This window comes from Theropithecus gelada, chromosome 14 (assembly GCF_003255815.1).
Source record: "Theropithecus gelada isolate Dixy chromosome 14, Tgel_1.0, whole genome shotgun sequence".
NCBI classification, from domain to species: Eukaryota; Metazoa; Chordata; class Mammalia; order Primates; family Cercopithecidae; genus Theropithecus; species Theropithecus gelada.
The window spans coordinates 9768183-9789173 of record NC_037682.1 but is presented as its reverse complement, the minus strand read 5'-3'; the positions used below and the strand labels follow the sequence as shown (position 1 = coordinate 9789173).

The window sequence follows — 20991 nt, the reverse complement described above, 5'->3', positions numbered from 1 at the left end:
TCTCCAGACTCCCTCTCTTCCACCTCTCTTTTTGTCTTCCTCCTCTTCATCACTTCTCCTCCGTCCCTCTCCCCTCTTCCTCTACACGGCTTCTACCTCCTTCCAATTCCTATCACCTCCTCCTCCACTTCCTTCCTCCTATCCTGTCTCTCACCTCCTTTGCCTACATCCTTTCTCTCCTTCTCTATCTTCCCTTCCTCTGGATCACAGTCTGTTTTTCTCACCCATATGCTGAGCAGAGACCGGGACATGCCCCATCTTGGCCTCAGCTGGGAGTCAGACAGTCCACAGATAAGACCCCCAACCTGTTCCCAGAGACCCAGTCCCTCTCCATCCCTCATCCCAACTCTTACAAGCCTCTGGGGGCTTGGCACTGGACACAAGAGCTTTGGCACAATCACCCCTGGACACCAGGACAAAAGGATCCATTCTATTCCCAATGGCTTAGAAAGGCTGGGGCTGGGAACAGAGAGGTAAGGCAGGGAATCAGGACTGGGAGTCAGGACCCCCAAGTCCTGGGAAACCAGGCAAGCCTTCCAGTCATTGCCCAGCCCGGGCCCTCCCTGAGTCCGAATTTCCATGTCCCGGACCAGCCGGAGTATGGCATTCCTCAAGTTCTTCGCTCCCCTCATGTCTTTCTGCCCTGGGATTGGGGTGGGCCCTAACAGAGGGCATCAAGGAGAGCTCTCCAATTCAGGGGATAGGGGGAGGCTTCGGGGCCGTTCTGAGACCTGCAGGAGAAAGAAAAGGAAGTCGGGGGGTGGGCTCAGGGAGGACTCTTTCCTCACAGGGCCAGTGGCTCCTGGAGGCCCCCTTAGTATCATCACCCACTGTATCAGGGCCCCTGGAGGAAACCAGATGTGAGGTGGGGAGTGGAGGTGGTAAAAAGGTCACTGGAAGAACCTGGAGAACTCCTGCTTAACCTTGAATGGATTCAAAGTCCTTTTTTTTTTTTTTTTTTTGGAAAAAGGTTTGTTTTTTTCGCCTAGGCTGGAGTGCAGTAGTGGCATGATCTTGGCTCACTGCAACCTCTCCCTCCCAGGTTCAAGTGATTCTCCTGCCTCTGCCTCCCAAGTAGCTGGGATGACAGGCATGCATCACCATGCCTGGCTAATTTTTCTTTTGTTTGTTTTTTGTTTGAGACGGAGTCTCGCTCTGTCACCCAGGCTGGAGTGCAGTGGCATGATCTCGGCTCACTACAACCTCCGCCTCCCAGGTTCAAGCAATTCTCCTGCCTCGGCCCCCCAAGTAGCTGGGATTACAGGCATGCGCCACCAGGCCCAGCTAATTTCTGTATTTTTAGTAGAGACACGGTTTCACCACGTTGGCCATGCTGGTCTCGAACTCTTGACCTCAAGTGATCCACCCGCCTTGGCCTCCCAAAGTGTTGCGATTACAGGGGTGAGCCACCGTGCCCAGTGAATGTTCATTCACTCCATTCTTCCTTTAGTCGATACACATGCTTCACTCTGGGCAGAAGAATGAAGCCTGACCCCCACCACCAAGGAGCCCACAGTCAAGGGAGGAGAACAGGCACCAGAAGAAACCCATGGCACAGCAGGAGCTGCAAGGATGGTGTGGAGGGAGCGGGGTGGCAAAGGTGGCACCAGCCCCAGGGAGGCAATGACTACCTGACCAAGCGGCCAGGAAGGCTCCTTTGAAGATGGTACTGGTGGGTCACCTGGAGGGCAGTCTGGTGTTGGTGAAGGTGAAGATAGGGACAAGGCATTCAAAACAGAGGGGACTGCAGGGGCGAGAGCCTGCAGGCATGGAAGAGCATGGTGAGCCCCAGGGCTCCGAGCGGCCTGGTGTGACAGGAGTGGGTGCATGTGTGTGCTGGAGACAGTGGGTAAATGTGTATGCTGGATGTGTGGCTGCAGGGGGAACGGGAACTCCCCAGCTTCTCTTAGGTTTACCCCTGTCCTCATTCAGAATGGACTGCTCCCTCCTCTGATCCCCCCAACTCCCTGCTGTGGACTGAGCCTCTGTTAAGAATCCTAAGAGTGGCCGGGCGCAGTGGCTCATGCCAGTAATCCCAACACTTTGGGAGGCCAAGGCAGGTGGATCACTTGAGGTCAGGAGTCCGAGACCAGCCTGGCCAACATGGTGAAACTCCATCTCCACTTAAAATACAAGAATTAGCTCGACATGGTGATGCATGCTTGTAATACCAGCTACTTGGGAGGCTGAGGTAGGAGAATCGCTCGAACCTGGGAGGTGGGGGTTGCAGTGACCAAGACTGTGCCACTGCACTCCAGCCTGGGTGAAAAGAGTGAGACTCCATCTGAAAAAAAAAAAAAAAAAAAAAAAGAATCCCAAGAGCTCCCCTTCTGTGGCACCTTCCCCATGCCAGGTGCTATGCTGAGCCCTTTGCAGGTATTATCAGCTCAACCAGGCCTCCCAGGAACCACATCATTTTACAGGTGAGACAAGATTAGGGAGGTTGGGCACTTTGCCCAGAGCCACACAGCTGGAAAAGTCAAAGCCAAGATTCCCACCTAAGCTGGCCTGCCTCCAGGATCCTGCTGGTGCCCACTGGTGGGGTGAGACAGGTAAGAAAATCGAGGACAGGGATGGGCTCAGCTTGTTCCCTAGCCTAGGTCCCTGAGCAAGGCCTAGCACAGAAGAGAAATGCCTGACGTTTGAATAGGGGACGGACAAGCCTCCCGGACCCGCTCACCTGCATTAGGGAGGTTGCAGGGCTCAGCGATCCCTGGGGGCAGGACACAGACTCGCTGGACAGGGATGTCCAAGGTTTCCTCTTCACTGCTTCAGCAGCAGATGAGGAGACAAAAATACCAAGATCAGATTTGAGGAATCCAAAGAGGGTGTAAACTTGGGGTGGGAGGTAGCACACTGGAGGCTGAGGGACTGTCCTTACTGGGGTCTGCGTCTCCACCGAGGCCTTCGCTGCCCATGGAGGCTGGGCGCCGCAACGCCTCGGAGAAGCTGTGGGGCCGCTGTGGGCCAGAGGAGCCGCGAGAAACTCGGCCCTTCTCTTCCAGAGCCTGTTGGTTGACAGTGCGGAGGGGCTGGGACCAGGAGGCACACGGAGGCCAAGAGGCCCAAGGCACAACAGACCAGGACAAATGAATGCCACTGGGCCCCCAGCCTGGATGTACTTAAGTCCCAGGCAGCAGAAGGGTAAGTCCCAGGCCTCAGGGGCCCAGGTAATTACAGAGGCCTGTGATTGGCTAGAGCTCACCAGAGGCCGGTGATTGGCTCAGCCTCACCAGAGTAGCTTGTGATTGGCTCCAGAGGACTAACCCGGGAAGCGTCCCTGGCGCCGGGCCGCCCGTTGGCAGGGCCCACGTGTACCAGGTGGTTGAAGTTGGTAGGCGGTGAAATGAGCTTGGAGCGCACAAAGGGGTCCTTTAGCATCTCCCTGCGGGAGGAGAAGGCGTAGGGAGTTGGTGGCCAAGCTCCACCCTCCCCTCACCCCGCCCAGCCCCAACCCCCGCGTCGTGCACGCGCACCTGCGCTGCTGCTTCTGCTGCTCCTCCGACACGCGGAAAAAGAAGCGGCGCTTGCTCTTGGTGCGGAACAGCTGGCGCCGGCTGTTGTCGGTGAGGTCCGGGATGTCGAACTCGTCCTTCTCTGTGGGAGAAGCGGAGAGCTGGGCTGTGCTCACACGTTCCTGGGGCCCAGTCAGCTGGCGTTCACGGCCACACAGCCACACGTGCGCACTGGTGAACGCACACACCCGTACACGCGAACTCCCTCACCTGCCAGCTGGTTCCTGAGGTAGGTCAGGCGGACCTTCTCGGTGCCGTAGAGGAACAGGGAGCCCTCTGGATTGAGGGGCCGCACCTGAGGCAGCAGGCACAGAGGTCAGGCCACGCCCCACCCCGGTGCTGCCCCAGGGCTCTGGCGGACCCTCACCTTCTTGAGCGGCACGGTCTGCACCCATTCTGCCCTCCTCACGTCAAACACATCGATGGAGTTCTCGCTGAACACTGTCAGGTAGGGGGCCGCGTACCCTGCGGGCACGCCATGCACCTCTGAGCTGTTTCCCCCTCTGTTTCACAGGGAACACCCTGTCCCCTGCCGCAGCACAGTAACTACCACACCCCACGCTAAGGTCCTTCCTCTGAAGACTCCCTGTCGCCCCGCCCAGCCTCCACATCAAATCAGAGATAACCCTGGACCACTCACCACATGCCTGGCTCAGTTCTAAACACGACATGCTTTTCCTCCCTTAATTTTTTAACAACTCCGAGCCGGTACTATTGTTATAACCCCTAATTTCCAGAGGAGGGAATGGAACCCCTGGAGCCATGTGATGGTCAAGGTCAGGTCACCCAGCTGGTCCTGAGAGCTGCGATTTGGCCCTGGGCAGCTTGGGTGGTATGCAGCACCCAACCCGCAGGCCCCGCCCCAGCCAGCCATTGCTCACCAAGGACACTCTGCCCCTCTCTTCCAGCCCTTACCCATCATGCTAGTTACTTGTGCATGCACCAGACTGCCCCACCGCCTCATTCATTCATTCATTCACTATTCCACCCATTCCTCCCAACCCGTCGCCCCTGGAGTGTGCCAGCCTGGGCTGGGTGCTTGATGTGGATGAGGAAACCAGTCCCAGCCCATTCTGTGGGACCCCAGTGCACCAAGCCAGTCATGAAGTGGAGGTGACGAGAGCCATGACGAAGGTCTGGATGGAGAGGTAGTGGGGCAAAGAGAAGGAAAGGACCAATGATGGGGAGGCAGGGTGGGGAGCATGAAGGCAATGGTGACCACAGCAATTGCAGCGGCCATCTTTGGAGCGCCTACCAGCTCCAGGCCCTGAGCTGACACTGGGGCTGGACCTAGTTAAGAGTTTGCCAGGTACAGGCCAGGGTTGGTGGCTCATACCTGTAATCCCAGCACTTTGGGAGGCTGGGCAGGGGGATTGCTTGAGTCCAGGAGTTTGAGACTCCCAGCCTGGGCAATATGGCAAAACCCTGCCTCTACGAAAAAATACAAAAATTAGGCCGGGCGCAGTGGCTCACGCCTGTAATCCCAGCACTTTGGGAGGCTAAGGCAGGCAGATCACGAGGTCAGGAGTTCGAGACCAGCCTGGCCAACACGGTGAGACCCTGTCTCCACTAAAAGTACAAAAATTAGCTGGGTATGGTGGCGGGTGCCTGTAGTCTCAGCTACTAGGGAGGCTGAGGCAGGAGAACTGCCTGAACCTGGGAGGTGGAGTGAGCCAAGATCATACCACTGCACTCCAGCCTGGTGACAGAGTAAGACTCCTCTGTCTCAAACAAAACAAAAATTAGCCAGACGTGGTGGCACACACCTGTGCCCCCAGTTACTCGGGAGGTTGAGGTGGGAGGATCACTTGACCCCAGGAGGCGGAGGTGGCAGTGAGTCGAGATTGTGCCACCGTACTCCAGCCTGGTGACAGAGGGAGACCCTGTCTCAAAAGAAAAAAAAAAAAAAAGTTTGCTGGATACAAACGAAAGGAGAGCGGCCCAGGCAGGAGAGGAGCATGAGCTCAGCGTGGAAAAGGAAGGTCCCCTGCAAGCCACAGAGGCCAGGACAGGGTGGTGTTGGGCTGGAGGATCCAAACTGGCACCAAAGGCCTCCAATGCCAGGCTCATGAGTTGAGGCGGGACCTTGTCTTCACCCACACACTGAAGGTGCCTTACCCCAGCCCATGGGCGCTGCTGGCCACAACAGCTCATGGCCACGAGACTTGCGGCCTGCGCCATCCACGTAGATGCCAGCAGTGGTGAAGAGTAGCAGGAACTCGCTGAGACTAAGCTCCACGGCACCCAGTGCCTCACCCAGGCCCCCGCGGGATGGTGGCAGCTCCTCAGGCACCAAACCGGCCCCCAACGCCAATGGCGCAGCCTCATTGAGCAGCGGGTAGAGCGCAAAGCCACCGGCAGCGCCCACACATAGCCGGTCGCCCAGCAGCTCCAGGCTCTGCACAGTGGCGGGTGCCTGCAGCTCACGGATACGGCGCTGCCAGGGCCCAGGGCCCGGGCCCAGCTGGTAGCAGAGCACCTGGCGCTTGACGGCTACACAGAGCACTGGGGTGCGGGCCTGCAGGATGCTTCCAGCTGCCAGTGCCTGGCAGCCTCGAGACTCGGGGATCTTGGCACCTGCTACCTCTATGTTCTCCAGCTCCGCCAGGGCAAAGAGACGCACACTGGGGCCACGGCCACACAGCACAACCAGCAGGCCTGCGCTGGGGCTCAAGGCCAGCTGCTGCACGCGCCGGCACTCCCCCACCTGGAAGATGTCTGCAGGGTTGGCGAGGGGAGAGGGTCACTGGCAGGTGGTTGAAGAGTGACCCATCCCCATCCTCCTCGGCCTGCTGGGGCTGCCCCTGCCCACGCCCACCCTAGCCCAGCCTTGATGGGTACCATTGCTGTGCAGATGGATGACAAAGAGCCCCTCCTCGGTGCCAAGCGCAAGTCGATCCTGGTCTGGTAGAGGGAGGGAGAGGGTCAGAGGTCAGCAGCCCACTCAATGACACAGAGAGTGTGCAGTCCACCTGCCCTGCTGTGCCTGTTTCTCTTGAGGAAATGGGGGTGGCGATAATCCCGCTGTCCCTGCCTCACTGACCCTTCTCTCCCAGTCTGGACAGAGGGGTTGGGGTGAGGCCCATCACCTTGAGCTGTGGGATTTCAGGTAAGTCAGGTCACCTCTCAGAGCCTTGGTTTCACCTTATGTAAACTGGGGACAACGATGGTACTTTCTCAGAGTGGCTCTGAGGAAGCGAGGAAGCGGGGAGGGTTCAGCAGAGCCCCTTGCTCAAAAAACCCCCTCCCCTCTGGTTCCTGACTGCTCCAGGGACCCACACAACCTCTCCTGTGGCTCCCGCCCTGAGAGCGGGTGCTGGCTCAGGGCCTCGGCTGCCGGGGGACGCCGAGGAGCTCTGTTTCATGCCTCTTTCCCAGCCTCAGTTACAGAAGAGCCCTGCTGAGCCCCAGGTTCAAGGCTGAGCACAAGTGAAGCTCTTGGCAGCTCCACCCAGGAGATGTTATGAGGCTCTGGGTGTTCTACAGCAGTCCCCCAGTCCCCTAGCTTGTAGTGAGACAGCCAGGACTGAACCCTCATTTCTCTCTTTTTAAAGCCTTTGTTCCAGCTGGGCATGGTGGCCCATGCCTGTCATCCCAACACCTTGGGAGGCCAAGGCAGGTGGATCACCTGAGGTTAGGAGTTCGAGACCAGCCTGGCCAACATTGTGAAACCCCGTCTCTACTAAAAATACAAAAAGTAGCCAGGCAAGGTGGCACATGCCTGTAATCCCAGCTACTGTGGAGGCTGAGACAGGAGAATCGCTTGCATCCGGGAGGCGGAGGTTGCAGTGAGCTGAGATTGTACTGCTGCACTCCAGCCTGGGCAACAGAGCGAGACTGTCTCAAAAAAAAAAATGAAAAAAAAAAAAAGCTTTTGTTCCTTCCACTCGCTTGAGATTCTTTTGGAAAAAGCAGAAACTGAGGCACAGTGAAATGGAGTGGGGACAAGCCAGGCTACCTGGGGGCCCAGCCATACACACAGGGGGCTGGAGCACATATGTAGTGCAAGGCAGTCTGTGTCTCGTGGCTGCAGGGAATGGGTAGTGGCGGTGGCCCTTGGGACTGTTCCTAGACACCAGCACTCCTGCAGGCCTGGACTGCTCCCTCCAGTCCCCTCCACCAGCTCACCGAGGATGGCAGCACAGAGCGTGTGGGGCAGCAGCGGCAGCCCATTGTCGTAGGCCTCCTTGAGTGTGTACACGGGCCGGGGTCTTGGCCGTGCGTCCAGCAGCAGCCGCTGCAGCTCACCCAGCACCTGCAGCCAGCGCTCCCGCTCCCCCTCGCTCTCCGCCAGCAGCAGCACAGTGCACGTAGTGGGCGGCACTGCCAGCTGGGAGGTCGTCACCTGTGGGCAAGGACCCAAGCTGAAGGGCTGTGGGCCAGAGCCATCTGTCCTCCCTCCCTTCCTGCCTCCAGCAGCCGCTGTGCCCCGGGGGCCTAGCGTGCACTATCAGCAGCAGGGAGTAGGCCGGACAGGCATACAGACAACTCCAGAGCCCTGCGACCAGCGCCATAATGGGGCAAGGACAGGCCTAGTGGGAACACAGAGGGCCCCAAACTCGGGCCAGGAGGCGAAGGATGACTTCCCAGGGGACCAGACATTTCTGCTGGAGCCTGAGGGACGAGTAACTAACCAGGAGTAGTCAAGTTTAGGAGCTGGGTGCCAGTGCAGGGCCGGCAATTCTGTGCAAAGACACACGTGAAGGACCGAGAATGTGGTGCACACAGGCACGGGGCACCCTCAGAACTGGAGAGAGCAAGGTGTGGCCAGAGCAGAGAGGTGCCAGGGAGAGGGCTGGGGAGGCCTGCAGGGCCAGATCCTTGGGGCCTCAAGGGCTAGGTCAGGAGCACCCCGCAGACGACGGGAAGCCACAGTGGATCCGAAATGAGGTAAGACCCGGCCAGATGCTTGCGTGGAAAGCATGTTGTGGTTGTGGGCTGGCCCAGGAGAGCAGTATGGAGTGGGCGGACAGTGGCCAGAGTGGGAACAGCATGGGGAGGTGGATGGCGGCTGCTCCATCTCATCCCAGGCACTCACCCTAAAGATGCGTGGCAAGTCCCTGGATTGGGCATGGATGACATCAGAGGCCAGAACGGGAGTAGCCGAGAACTGGGGGTCCCTGGGAGGTTCACAGAACAGGTCAGAGGTCTCCCTGTTCCTGACTGCCCTCCTCACCACTAGTCCCTTACCCCATGCCACTGCCCAGCACCCACCTCAGATCCAGGACCTGCAGGAGGGCCCCGCTGGGCGGGCTGAGCCTCGGGTCAGGGGCGTCAAACAGCAGCAGGCGTGAGTCACTCAGGGCAGCAAACACCCGCTGCCAGCCCCGCCGGACGCCTGAGGGCCGCGGCACCTGGCGGAAAGGCAAGCATAGGAGGACTGCACGGGCCCTCAGCCCCCCATGCCCGTCTTCCCCTCCCTCGACCCCCACTCACCGACAGGAAGCCCTCATAGGCAGTGCCTGTGCCCGTTTCGGGGTGTACTCCCAGGGCTGTGCGGAGGAGGTCAGGGGGCACGGGGCAGGGTGGGGCCTGTGGGGCACAGGTTGTGTGACAAAAGTAGCCGCAGGCTGTGGGGAAAGTGGAGAAGGTGGATGAGGTGAGGCTGGGAGGGGACAGCCCCAAACCAGGACTGGGGCATGTCCAGAGCCAGCTTCCCTGAAGCCACAGTGGCACCTGAACTGTCCCCAATTCCTCATCAAATGAGAAAAGGAACAGAGCTAAGCAGGAGGAAATTTGACCAGCAGGTGCCAGTGACCCTGGGATGGGAGAAACAGCCTGGGTGTGCCAGGGCCACACACCTGGGACCGTGGCTGGAGCATAGTGGGTGGGTGTGCGGTGGGGTGGGGACTCTCACCATCACAACCCAGGCCCTGGCGGCCCAGGCCCAGCATCAGCGAGGTACAGCGGAGACACTTGGTCGGGGATGGGAAGCTCCGGGGGCGCAGGGTGTGTGAGCCGGGCTGGGGAGGGGGACAGCCATTACCCAAGGCCTTCCAAGACCCCATGCCCCATCCCTGAGGGGTCAGGCGAGACAAAGGGCTGAGCCAGGCGGCAGTGACCTCTGAGTCCCAGCCAATCTATGGCAGCAGGCAAGCTCATTGCTACCACCTCCACCTCAATTGTGCCTGCTGGCTACAATGCACACGGAGTGTCCCCTCAGGGCCCATTCAGCCTAGCAGAACTGCTTGGTGCCCCCACCCCGCTTCCCTCTGGGCACTGACCTTAGCAGGAAGAGCTTCTGTAGAGGCTGTGTTGGCAGTGGGCGCTCTGGGGAACACAGCCTGCAGGAGGGTGGGGGAGCAAGTGAGATGGGCAGGGGCGGCGCCCAGCCCCCCTACTATGGACCCGCCTGTCCTCACCCCCATGCGCAAGCTGCGTCGGCCCTCTGGCCTCAGCTCTGGCTCCCCTCCATGCCTTGTGGCCTCTCCTGAGATGCCAGGGTCCTTGGCAGAATCCTTCTGCGGATGGGAGAGAGAGGAGCAAAGTCAAGGTCCCTGTGCCTCTCCCAGGACTCCTCCCCAACAAGCCCCTCAGCCTGGTCCTTACCTCTGAGTTCCGGAAGGACAGGAAGGGAATCAAGGAGTTTGAGGGCTTGGTGTCTGCAAAGAAAGGGTAGGTCACCGGCCTGGGGTCCCTGGCCTGAGGAACTAGGGGCCAGGAGGGGCCTCAGTTCCCACCTCAGTAAAATGGGAAATGACCACAGGCGTGGGGCAGGGCTGGGCAGAGCAGGCACTCAAGAAGTGCTGGTCACAGATGATGGAGTAAGTGGCAGAGTCCAGGAACAGACTCCTGTCTCCACCACCCTGCCAGGCCAGCATGGAGACCCCTTGGCAAGCGGGAGCCCATGGGGGAGCCTGGATCCGGGGCAAGCAGTCGGCAGCCACTCACCCCCTGGCCCTCGGGCCCGCAGCTCCTCCCGCAAAATGGTGAGCTCCTGCTGCAGGGCCTGGCTCTGCTTCTCGGCCTCCTGCAGACGGCTGGGGAGAACAGCAAGGGCTCACCACCAGCCTCTGTGCGGGCCCTGGCCCCCAGCGCCTGCCCCTAGCCTCACCGCTCAGCCTGCAGCTGGGCCTCCTGCACCTGCGTCAGCCGCTCCTGCAGGCCCTGCTTGGCACGGATCTCAGCCTCCAGCGCTGACTGCAGCTCCAGCCTAGCCGAGGCCTCCATTTTCTGCAGTCGCCGCGCCTTCCACTGGTGGTCCTGGTGGCCATGGAGCACCCGCATAAGATGGTTTCTAGGCCTGGCTGCCTCAGGGACCCCCTCCTACCAGAGCATCCTGCTACCCATGCCACCCGGCCAGGCTCAAAGCTCCAGCTCAGCCACTGACCCACGCTGAGCTCAGGGAAGCCACTATTTCTCGTGAGCTCAGTGTCCCCACCTCCAGTAGTGACCCTCAGTAGCAGGGATCCTGAGGCTCACGGAAGGTCAGTGACTTGCCTAAGCCAGCCCCCAAGGGCATCTCTGGGGCTCACCAGTGGCCGGGCAGGGAGCGTCTGGGTGCCCACGTTCCTCAACGACTCCAGCTCCTCTGCCATCTTGGTGGCCAGGGCCTGCAGATAGCCTCTTGAGACCTTCTCATCGTTCACCCTGATTGGGAAAGGGCTCAGGGTCATGGGCTGGGCCCTCAGTCTCGCCTGCATTCCCCACCCCGACCCACCCCCGGCACCCACCAGCTGAGGATGTCGGCGAGCTGGGCCTCCCAGTTGCTCTCCGTCTCCCGTCGCTCACCCTCCAGCCGCTGCTTGCTCTCCTGCTCCTGGGCCAGCTCTGCTTCCAGCTGGGGCCGGCCAGAGGAAAGGTCAGCCCCAGGCCCCAGCAGTCCTGGGACTGCTGTCTCCCTATAGGTACCGCAGCACCCCAAGCCCCATCCATGTCCACCCTGCTCACTGGCTCCCCATTGCCTTGTCCATCTGTCGTGCCCTCCGTCCGTCCCCCTGCTCACCCGCTCCTGCTCCCGGCTCAGCCTCCGGTTTTCCTCCTGCAGCTGGCACAGAGCCTCCTCCTTACCACTCGGCCTGGGGAGGAGAAGGCCAAGGCCATGACTCCCCGCCCAGGCCGGGTCCGGCCCCTCCCTGCCACCAGCTGCCTGGCTCACCTGTGGCTGTGGGCCTGCTCCAGCTGCTCTCGCAGGGCGGCCACCTCCTTCCTCAGCTGGGCCTCCTGAGGCCCACCCTCGGGGGGTCCCATCCCGTTGGTCTCAGAGGCTGTGTGGATGGTCTTGGGGACATGGAGGGGGTAAGGGCAGAGACCCAAGATGCCATGGCCCACCCGCCCGGGACACAGGCCTGGCCCTGAGGCTCTGAGTGGGGTCAGACTGGTGGGGAAGCGCCTCTTGCCAACGGGGGAGGACTTGACTACCTTGGCCTGGGAAGACTCCTCAAGGCGTTGCTCCCACTGTCCCTGCAGCTGCATCACCTGCCGGCTCAGGGAGGACACCTGGGCCTCCAGCTGTGAGGGGTGCAGAGGCAGGCCAGTGCCAACTCTGCCCTTGGCAGCCCCTCTGCCCACCTTGCCACGAACTCCCGACTCTGCCAGCCACAGTGGACGTGAGGAGGCATGGACTCCCAGATTGCCCCATCCCAGCCACTGTCCCCTGGGCCCAGCCTCTGCCAGCTACAACTAAGGGGCAGCATCTCCCACCAAGCTCCCCATGCTCCCTCCAGCCACACTGAGGCAGGGCCCAGATGCTGTCCCTTCCCACCCTGGTTACCCACCTCCCTCTGGGCAGCCCGGGCTTCCTCCAGCTGGGAGCTCAGGGCCTGGGTCTGGATAGCTGTGGCCGCCTCTCTCTCCTGGGCCTCCTGCAGCCTCTGAAGCAGCTTGTCCTGCTGCCCCTGGGCCTTGCAGAGCTCCTGCTCCTGAGCCTGCAGCCCTGCCCGACCCTCGGCCAGCTCCTGAGGAGACAGGGGAGGGAGCGGGGAAGGACAAGGCCCAAAGTCAGGCATGAACCATCCACAGAGCCCAGGGCCACTCACCCACCTCACCCAACCCTCACCTGGTGAAGCCGGTCAAGTTCCTGCCGCAGGTCACTGTCCTGACCTGGGCTACCAGGTGTGGGCCCATCCAGCTGGGACAAGGAGGCCTTGTCCCTCAGCAGCTCTGCCGGGAAGAGTCACTGAGACCTCAAGTGCTGACGGCCCCAGCCTCTCACCCCGGGAGCGAGTCTCCTTGGCTTGTTTTCCATACACAGGCTCAGAGAGTGCAAAATGCTCCCCCAGGATCATACAACGTGTCCAGGGCAGGGGCAGGGCCTGAGCCCAGGTGGGACTCAGCCCCGGTGGGGGTGGGTGGAAGGGATACCTGACAGCCTCTCCTGTAGAGTCTGCACTTCCTTCCGTAGCTGCTCCAGCTCCCGATGGTCAGTGGGGGCATGCAGGGCCTCTGCAGGGGACGTGGTACCCACAGGTGAGTCCACTCTCGCAGCAGCAGCCCCTAGGGCCAGCACACCCAGGCCCGGCCCAGCCGCTCCCTGTACCTTGGTGCTTCCTGCTCAGCTCCACCTTCTCCTGCTCCAGACACCGGAGCTTCCGCTCCAGGGCAGCCCAGGCCTCAGAGCTGCTCTCAGGACTGTGACTGTGGGGGGACAGGGGCCACGCGTGTTGGTAGAAACCTCACCCGACACAGTCTCCTTCATCCTCCTGCATCGAATCACTCATTCATTGTGAAACAGCCAGAACAGACCCTGCCCTTGGGAGACCCCAGGCTGATTCCACGGGTGGCAGCCCAGGGCAGCGGCTTCAGGGCACAGGCTCCCAGTCCCCAGGCCCAGGTTTAAGCCCTCGTCCTGGCCCTTACAAGCTGTGTCACTTCGAACCCAATGTATTTTAGCCTCAGTTTCCCCAGGAGAAGATGGTGGTGACGAGGCCTCTCCCAAGGGCTGTCGAGGACAGGATGTGGTGACGGTAGCCCGGCTGGCCCCGAGGAGTGGGGGTCAGACCCATTTCCTTCCACCTCAGAGCACACTGCACCAAGACCTCACTGCGGTCTCAGGCCAGCCCCTCGAATAGGCATAGGTGGAGATCATCCCACCTTTTTTTTTTTTTTTTTTGAGGAGACAGTGTCGCTCTGTCACCCAGGCTGGAGTGCAATGGCACGATCTCAGCTCACTGCAACCTCTGCCTCCCGGGTTCAAATGATTCTCCCTGCTTCAGCCTCCCAAGTAACTGGGATTACAGGTGCCTACCACCACACCCAGCTAATTTTTGTATTTTTAGTAGAGACGGGGTTTCACCACGTTGGCCAGTCTGGTCTCAAACTCCTGACCTCAGGTGATCCACCTGCCTCGGCCTCCCAAAGTGCTGGGATTACAGCCATGAGCCACCGTGCCTGGTCCATCCCACCCATTTTACAGAGCCACAAATGAGGCCCAGGACCAGTAGCGGCCTTTGAACCCTACACCTCTGGCTCCAGGTGCAGCGTACCCTCGCCCTTCGTGGAAGGCACCATAAGAGCCATGTGCGGTCACGGGGCCCCGCGGGACCTGCGTGTGGCCTCACCAGGACCCCGAGGATGAGGGCTAGAGCGCCTGGCATGTGCAGGCACTGGGGAGCCCTTCTGCCCTCCTTCCCAGGGCCCCAGTGGGCTACGTGCCCAGTCTGCTAGGTCAGGCAACCCTGAGCCTCCCACCAGGTGTGTGAGGACTAGCCTCACCTGCCCGAGGTGTAGGTGAAGCCCACAAATGGCAAGTGGTGGCCGGAGAAGGCCCCGTGGGAGGGCGGTGGCAGGGTCCCCTGCAGAGGGAGAGGGAAGGAGAGTCAGAGTCCACAGGCCGAGGCCCGAGGCCCCAGGAGCCCCCGGGACCAGGTGCAACCTCCTCCTGCTCAGGTGGGAACTCGATGGGGTAACACGGCCCAACCCAAACAGACCCCCAGCTCCCATAAGTCTCCTAGGAGCTGCTGGGAGTTTTCTTCCTTATATGGATTCTAGTTAATAGGATGATGCCTGTGGTCAGACGGCCTTGCCTTGACACAGCCCACCTCAGTGCAGGCGAGCATGGGGATCCTGTGGGAGATGCTGCCCCACCCCAGTTTGGCTGGAAAAGGCTGGGCCACGGGATGGCAGCTGGAATGGGTCAGTCTGGGAGTCCATAAATCATAAGCCCTGGTGTCTGAAAGCCTCATCCCCAGCCCACCCCAGGGGACTTCAGAGGGAGGGCTCCCCCAGCCAACAAGAGGGTAGGGCAGCTCCCCTCCTGCAGTAGCCTTTGCCACTCACTGGATGGTTGAGGGTGTCGTCATCCACGTCAAAGTTGGAGGTGTCCATGGGCCCCCGCAGCTCAGGAATATAGGGGGCTATGCTGCTCGCCAGCCGCTCCCAGTCCACGCCTTCGAAGAAAGGATGGTTCCGGAAGTCGTCCAGCCCACCACGGCCCAGCCGCTCCTCCTGGCGACACAGCAACTGGCGGATCAGGTCTTGGGCGCTGGCTGGCACGTCAGGCATGTCCGGGGGGAACTGCAGGTGGTCCTGTGGGTCAAGGGAGGGGGCAGGCTGGGTCAAGTGTCCAGGAACTCAGCCTCCCCTGCAGGTATTTCCAACCACACAGACTCGGGGGGGCCCACTGCTCCCTCTGGAAGCCCAGAGCCTGGTGTCCAGACCTCGTGGTTCATGATCTTGCCGTAGGTTTCCACCAAGGACTCAGCATAGAAGGGCGTCTCCCCAAAGAGCAGTTCATAGGCGCAGACTCCAAGTGACCACCAGTCACACTGTGGGCCATAGTGGCCCTTGCCCTCCTCCATGGCCTGCAGGATCTCAGGGGAGATATAGTCCGGCGTCCCTACTGCCACTGATGAATCCACCTGTGGGTGGTGGTGGTGGTGAAGCCATGAGGACGGCTTCGGACTTGGCTGGGGGGCTGGGGCTGCTAGCCCCTCGCGATGGCCCTGTCACCCCTACTCCGCCAGGCTGAACTGCTGCCCACCTGGGGCCTGGGCCTCACCCACCTTCCCTGGGGATCCTGATGCCTCTGCACTAGGCCTGGGGCCTCCCATTTTCCTGAGAGCTTGGCCTGCCTGGTATCCCCTGCCCCCACTTCAGAGCAGGGTCCTTACCATGCCATTGGTGTTGAGACGCAGGCAGGAGCCAAAGTCAGCCAGGCGAATGTGCCCGTTCACATCCAGCAGGACATTGTCTGGCTTGACGTCCCTGGGGGATGGCAGGCAGGGAGAGTGAAGGGCTTGACCTGCGTGTAAGTGGCCATTTAGGTACATGCCCAGGTGCACATGCACAGTGTGTGCCAGCACCAGCTCACACACATTCCTGTGTGTAGGTGCTCACGTGATGAGCAACGTGTGTGTATGTAGATGATCCCACAGGCCAGGAGGAGGAAGACGGCTAGATTGTAGAAAGGATGTGTGGGGACAACCCTTGGAGGTGGCAGAGTGTGCTGTAGGGGATGCAGGAGTCAGACTTCCCCAGTGCAGACCACAGCCTGGCCACCCGCGAGCCGAGTCACCTTGAGACAGATGTTTCCCTGTGCTAAGCTCTGACCCCCTCAACTGTAGGCCGGGGACAGTAGCAGCCCCTGCCACAGAGGGCTCTGATTCCAAGGAAGCACACGGATGAGGCACCCAGCAAAGCGCCTGGCATGTGGTGAGTGCTCAGCCAACATCAGCTCTCCCCAGCACAGCTGGCAGGGGTTGGGCAGGGCAGTGCGGTTGGAGCCCCACCTGTGGATATAACCCAGCTGGTGCAGTGAGTGGATGGCCAGCACCATCTCAGCCAGGTAGAACTGGGCCAGCTCAGGCGGGAGACGGTCCTCAAAGCGGCTCAGCAGCGTCAGGAGGTCCCCGCCGGCATAGTAGTCCATCACAAGGTACTGGAGGTGGGGGACAAGAAACAAACCTGGGGAAAGGGCGCACCCGGCCACTTCACTGCTGTCCCACAGGGCTCTGGGAAGGCAGGGCTGCATCTCCCAGCAGCTCTGGGCTGGCCAGTTCCCAGCCAGGGCTCAGGCAGGAGGCAGCAAGCCCAGGAGATGGTGGGAAGTGGGAGTCTCTTGGTCCCAAGAGGGGTCTTTGGGCCCAGTGCCCCTGGCCCCAAGGGCCCTCTCCTGTGTCCCTAGGATGCTCCCCTCTAGCCCCGCCAAGTATCCTCACCAGGTATTCCTCGTCTTGGAAGGCATAGTGCAGAGTGGTCACCCAACGGCTGTCCCCTTTCACAAGCACATCCCGCTCCTCCCGGAAACATGCTGTCTGCAGCAGGTTTGGGGAAGTAAGGGGTGGGGTGGGATCAGAACCCAAGATGCCCCCCTTCCTAGCTCAGGGGATGGAGAAGGACTCTGTGAGTCTGGGAGCTTGGATGGAGGTCATAGCTCTACTGTCCCCTGTCTGGCTGCGACTGAGCCCAAGCCCACACTCTATGGCTCTGGGCCTCAGCATGCCCATATGGAAAATGGGAATGACTGGTTGCTTTCAAAAGGGTTTATTAGGCCTGTAATCCCAGCACTTTGGGAGGTCAAGGCAGGCAGATCACTTGAGATCAAGAGTTGGAGACCAGCCTGGCCAACATGGTGAAACACCATCTCTACTAAAAATACAAAAAACTTAGCTGGGCGTCGTGGCACACGCCTGTAATCCCTGCTACTTGGGAGGCTGAGGCATGAGAATCCCTTGAACCCAGGAGGTGGAGGTTGCAGTGAGCCGAGATCACGCCACTGCATTCCACCCTGGGTGACAAAGTGAGACTCTGTCTTAAAAAAAAGAGTTTATTGTAGGCTGGGCATGGTGGTTCACGCCTGTAATCCCAGCACTTTGGAAGGCCGAGGCAGAAGGATCACCGGAGGTCAGCAGTTCGAGACCAGCCTGTCCAACATAGCAAAACCTCATCTCTACTAAAAACACAAAAATTAGCCGGATATGGTGGCAGATGCCTGTAGTCCCAGCTACTCGGGAGGCTGAGGCAGGAGAATTCCTTTAACTGGGAGGCTAAGGTTGCAGTGAGCCACTGCACTCCAGCCTAGTGGACACAGCGAGACTCCGTCTCAAGAAAAAAAAAAAAAAAAATTTAAAAATTAAATAAAGGATTTATTGTGAGAAAGGTAACAAATCAGTGGCTGCTGAGGGTAGCACCCTTTGCCCGCTCTGCAGCCTTGCCCACCCCCCGCCATGCCCCACAGGCCCTGGCAGCATACGCCTCCCCCACACCCATTTGTAGGGTGCCCAAGGGCCCCCCAGACTCCACACTGACCTCAGCCCTCTTCAGCATCTCCCACTTGTGCAGCATTTTCATGGCAAAAATCTGCCCAGTGTCCCTCTGCCTCACCACGGCGACCTAAGGCCACAGGCAGGACCAAGGTGAGCCCAGCCCAGTGTGAACACCTCCTCCCCACCTATCCCGGGCCCTTTGCTCACCTCCCCAAAGGCTCCTCTGCCGATCACCTTCAAGATTTCAAAGTCATCTCTCTGCAGACGCAGTTCTTTCACCTTTGATACGAAGGGGCTGGCTGAGGGGACACAGGGCGGGACTCAGAGTGCATGCAGGGAGGGCTCCATTCCCCATCTCACCTTGGGCAAGCCAGGAGCTGCCACTCCTGTGAGCCCAGGCAGGGATGACCTCCCCAGGGACAGCCTCAGGCCAAGAGGTTGGCAGGAGCTGGTGCTCCTTCGGCCACGATCAGGAACGATCAGGAAGTGCGGAAGGTCAGAGGCCGGGCTCAGCTGACTGCATGGTTCCTGGACCTCCCTGGACCCCTGGCCCCAGACTCTAGGCAGCCTCCATCCCAGGGGCTGATGGGACTTGTAGTCCTGTCCAGTCTGCAGTCTGACTCTGCTTGGCCAGGTCACCCTGGGGACCATGGGGACACCATTCCTACCCCCAGCTCGCAGTTCTTGGCCCCCTCACAGATTCAGGCCAGGGCCTGTCTTGGGAAACTGGACGGGTGACATTCCTCATCCTGAGAGAGGCTTCTCTCCCATTCAGAAGCTGTGGGCCTGGGTCTGGGGACCCTGTAGGCACAGAGGTACCTGGCTGGGGGTGAGGCCTGCAGTCCCTAGGGCAGGGAGGACAGGCTCTTTGCTTCCCACGTGGGGCCCCTCAGTCTGGAGGCATGGATGCCAGTCTGCCAAGGTGCCCACGAGATTCACAAACAGGACCAAGATGCCTTTCCCTGGTGCCAGCACTAGCCCCTGAAGGCGTGAGTGCTCAGGATGCCTCCAGGCCTGATTGGCTCTCTCACTCCGAGTCCTGCCTCCCTGTCTGGACGAGGCTTTTGTCTGGTCAAGAATGTCCTCTTTTCTCACATCTCAGATACCTCCAGGAGGGGCAACTCCAGCCACTCCCAGACCCTTTCCAGACCTGGATGAGCCACAGGTTTTGGGAAGGAATTGGGTCTTAGGGAGGCAGGAGTGATCAGTCAGGATGGGGGGCAGCTGTGGTCTGGCGCCCTGCCTCAGTTTCCCCCTGCCAGGAGGTAAACTCCCTGCCAGCTGGGCGGGTCTGTGGGTGGGACAGAGAGCTGCTCCACAGGTTTATCAGGCAGAAGCCCGCAGCGGGGGCGGGGTGGAAACCTCATTACAGAAATGCATTGTCTCTTTCCCAGGTCTGTGTGTGGAGCTGGGGAGGAGCAGCCCCGGGCCTCCCTGTGGGAGTTGAAGCCAGCACCATAGGGACCCACCCGCCAGACAAGCGCTAAAGCCTAGGCCCACAGGCAGGAGGATCCAGGCCCCTGGACAGGCTGCCTAATCCTCTGGCCTCCCACAGGGCAAGGGGGCTCCGGGCAGGAGCAGGGACAAGTAGAGACAAGCAGGAGAGGAATGAGTCACGGCCCTTTGAGTTACCTTGGGAGATTGTCAACAGACGGCCCCCATGCCGGGGTCCCAGGCAGAGGTGCTGGAGGCAGTCAGGGAGGAGCACACATGTGTGTGCAAACACACACACGTGTGTGGGTGTCATGGGGGGTGACAACAACACAGGCAGACATGCATAGCATGAAGGCATCCCAGGGAGGCAGGCACAGAGGCAGGGGCCTTCTGACTGCCTTGCTCTGGATGGAAGGGTTGGGGCTAGGGGACAACTCCCTGGCACATCTGGGTGGCAGCATCCCCTCTTCCCCAGGCCTTGTGCCTGCCCAGAGCTCAGGAGCGCCAGGAACGCTAGTTGCCCACTGGGCAAACACCTGCCTCACCCCGCCCTGGCCAGGCCCCATGCCTTTTCCCCATGGCCCGGCAGGGTGTGACCAGGGAACCCTCCAGCTGGCGCCAGTGCCCACAGTGGGTTCAGGGTCACCCCAGGCCAGCCACTCCCAATGACTCAGATGAGTGTACCAGGAAAGGTACAGACGCATCTCCAGCCAGGCCCCCCTCCCCGGCCCTGGGGCCACAGCCCCCAGGGAGCTTGGCCAGCAGCCTGAGTCCACGCTGCAGTGGTCTTGTACGCAGGGAGCTGGGGGTGTGTGTGTTGGTTGGGGGGAAGGTCTGCAAGTGTGCGATACCTACAGATCTGTGTGTTCTGCAGTGACAGTGCGGTCGGGGTGGTCTGCAGCGCTCTCTGGGTCTCTCCGTGAGCTGTGTGTCTCAATGCATCCGAGAGGAATGAGAAACAGACAGCCAGTGTATCAGTGGGTGACACGCATGAGGGTCTGTGTGTGTCCTGCGTCAGGTGTGGCCTGTGAGCAAGGAATTCTGTACAGGACTCTAGGCGGTGTACTGGGTACATGCGTCTGCGGTCAACACCTGGGCACAAGTTCGTGTGTGCGTGCATGTGTCGGGGTCTGTGAGAGGGAAGGAGCGTGTGTGACAACTGGAGTGAGGGTGAGGTGTGCAGGCGAGTGTGTGGGCCTCGGGGGTCCGGTGGTACGCGTCAGGGCCACTGCAGGGAGTCTGCGAGGGAAGCCCGTGGGGGTGCGGATCCCTGCGGGAGAGTCTGCGGGCGCGGGGGTCTCGGCGCGATATCCCTAGGCCCGCCCCCGCTCCGTGCCGCCCCGCCACTCACCCCAGCTCAGGAACTGCGCCACGCTGCGCTCCCGCCGTAGGGGGCCGCTGCTGAGCTCGTGGTGCAGCGCCAGCAGCAGATCTAGAAGGCCGTCGAGCCCCGGGCCGCCGCCGGCCTCGCCCGGCGCCAGCCGCTCCAGCGCGCGCAGCCGCGCCTCCATGGCTGCGGCCGGAGCCTTGCTCCTCGGCTAGAGTCTGGCCGCCCGCATGCCCACCCGTCGGGCCGTCCGTCCGCCAACCGTCAGAGGCTCTGGCCGCGCGTCCTCCCCCCGACTCTCCCGCCCTCCCCGCTGTCACCTTCCTCCGCCGCCGCCAGCGCGCCCTCACCTGGGCGCCGCGCCCCGCCCCCAGACGGACGGGCAGGTGCGCGCCGGCCAATGGGAGCCGCGGCTGGAGGTGAAGGTAGGGGCGGAGGCGCGCGGGGCTGGCCCAACTCCCGGCCAGGAAGTGCGGGGGCGGGCCGCGGAGAGCAACTGACTTCTGCGAGGGGCGCGGTTGGGGTTCCGCGGGGTCGGAAAGACCTCCCAGGTACCCGCGCGGCCCCAAAC

General features: G+C 60.9%; 1 protein-coding gene across 1 annotated transcript; it reads right to left on the bottom strand.

The window, feature by feature from the left end:
- Nucleotides 1–387: 387 nt before the first annotated feature.
- CDC42BPG (CDC42 binding protein kinase gamma) lies at nt 388–20604 on the bottom strand. The gene is made up of 37 exons (XM_025357267.1): nt 20445–20604; nt 17867–17958; nt 17703–17786; nt 16613–16708; nt 16184–16332; nt 15566–15659; nt 15113–15313; nt 14733–14981; nt 14169–14248; nt 12994–13091; nt 12819–12899; nt 12514–12617; nt 12233–12412; nt 11877–11966; nt 11614–11735; nt 11461–11533; nt 11189–11295; nt 10991–11105; nt 10570–10718; nt 10407–10495; nt 10065–10117; nt 9878–9976; nt 9740–9799; nt 9373–9478; nt 8952–9085; nt 8730–8869; nt 8554–8635; nt 7644–7860; nt 6357–6419; nt 5634–6233; nt 3883–3980; nt 3726–3810; nt 3477–3597; nt 3268–3385; nt 2882–3008; nt 2681–2766; nt 388–731 (listed from the first exon to the last, which is right to left on the bottom strand). The coding sequence occupies exons 1-37, from the start codon at nt 20602–20604 to the stop codon at nt 675–677; spliced, it is 4659 nt and encodes a 1552-aa protein (XP_025213052.1). The 3' UTR covers nt 388–674.
- Nucleotides 20605–20991: the final 387 nt, after the last annotated feature.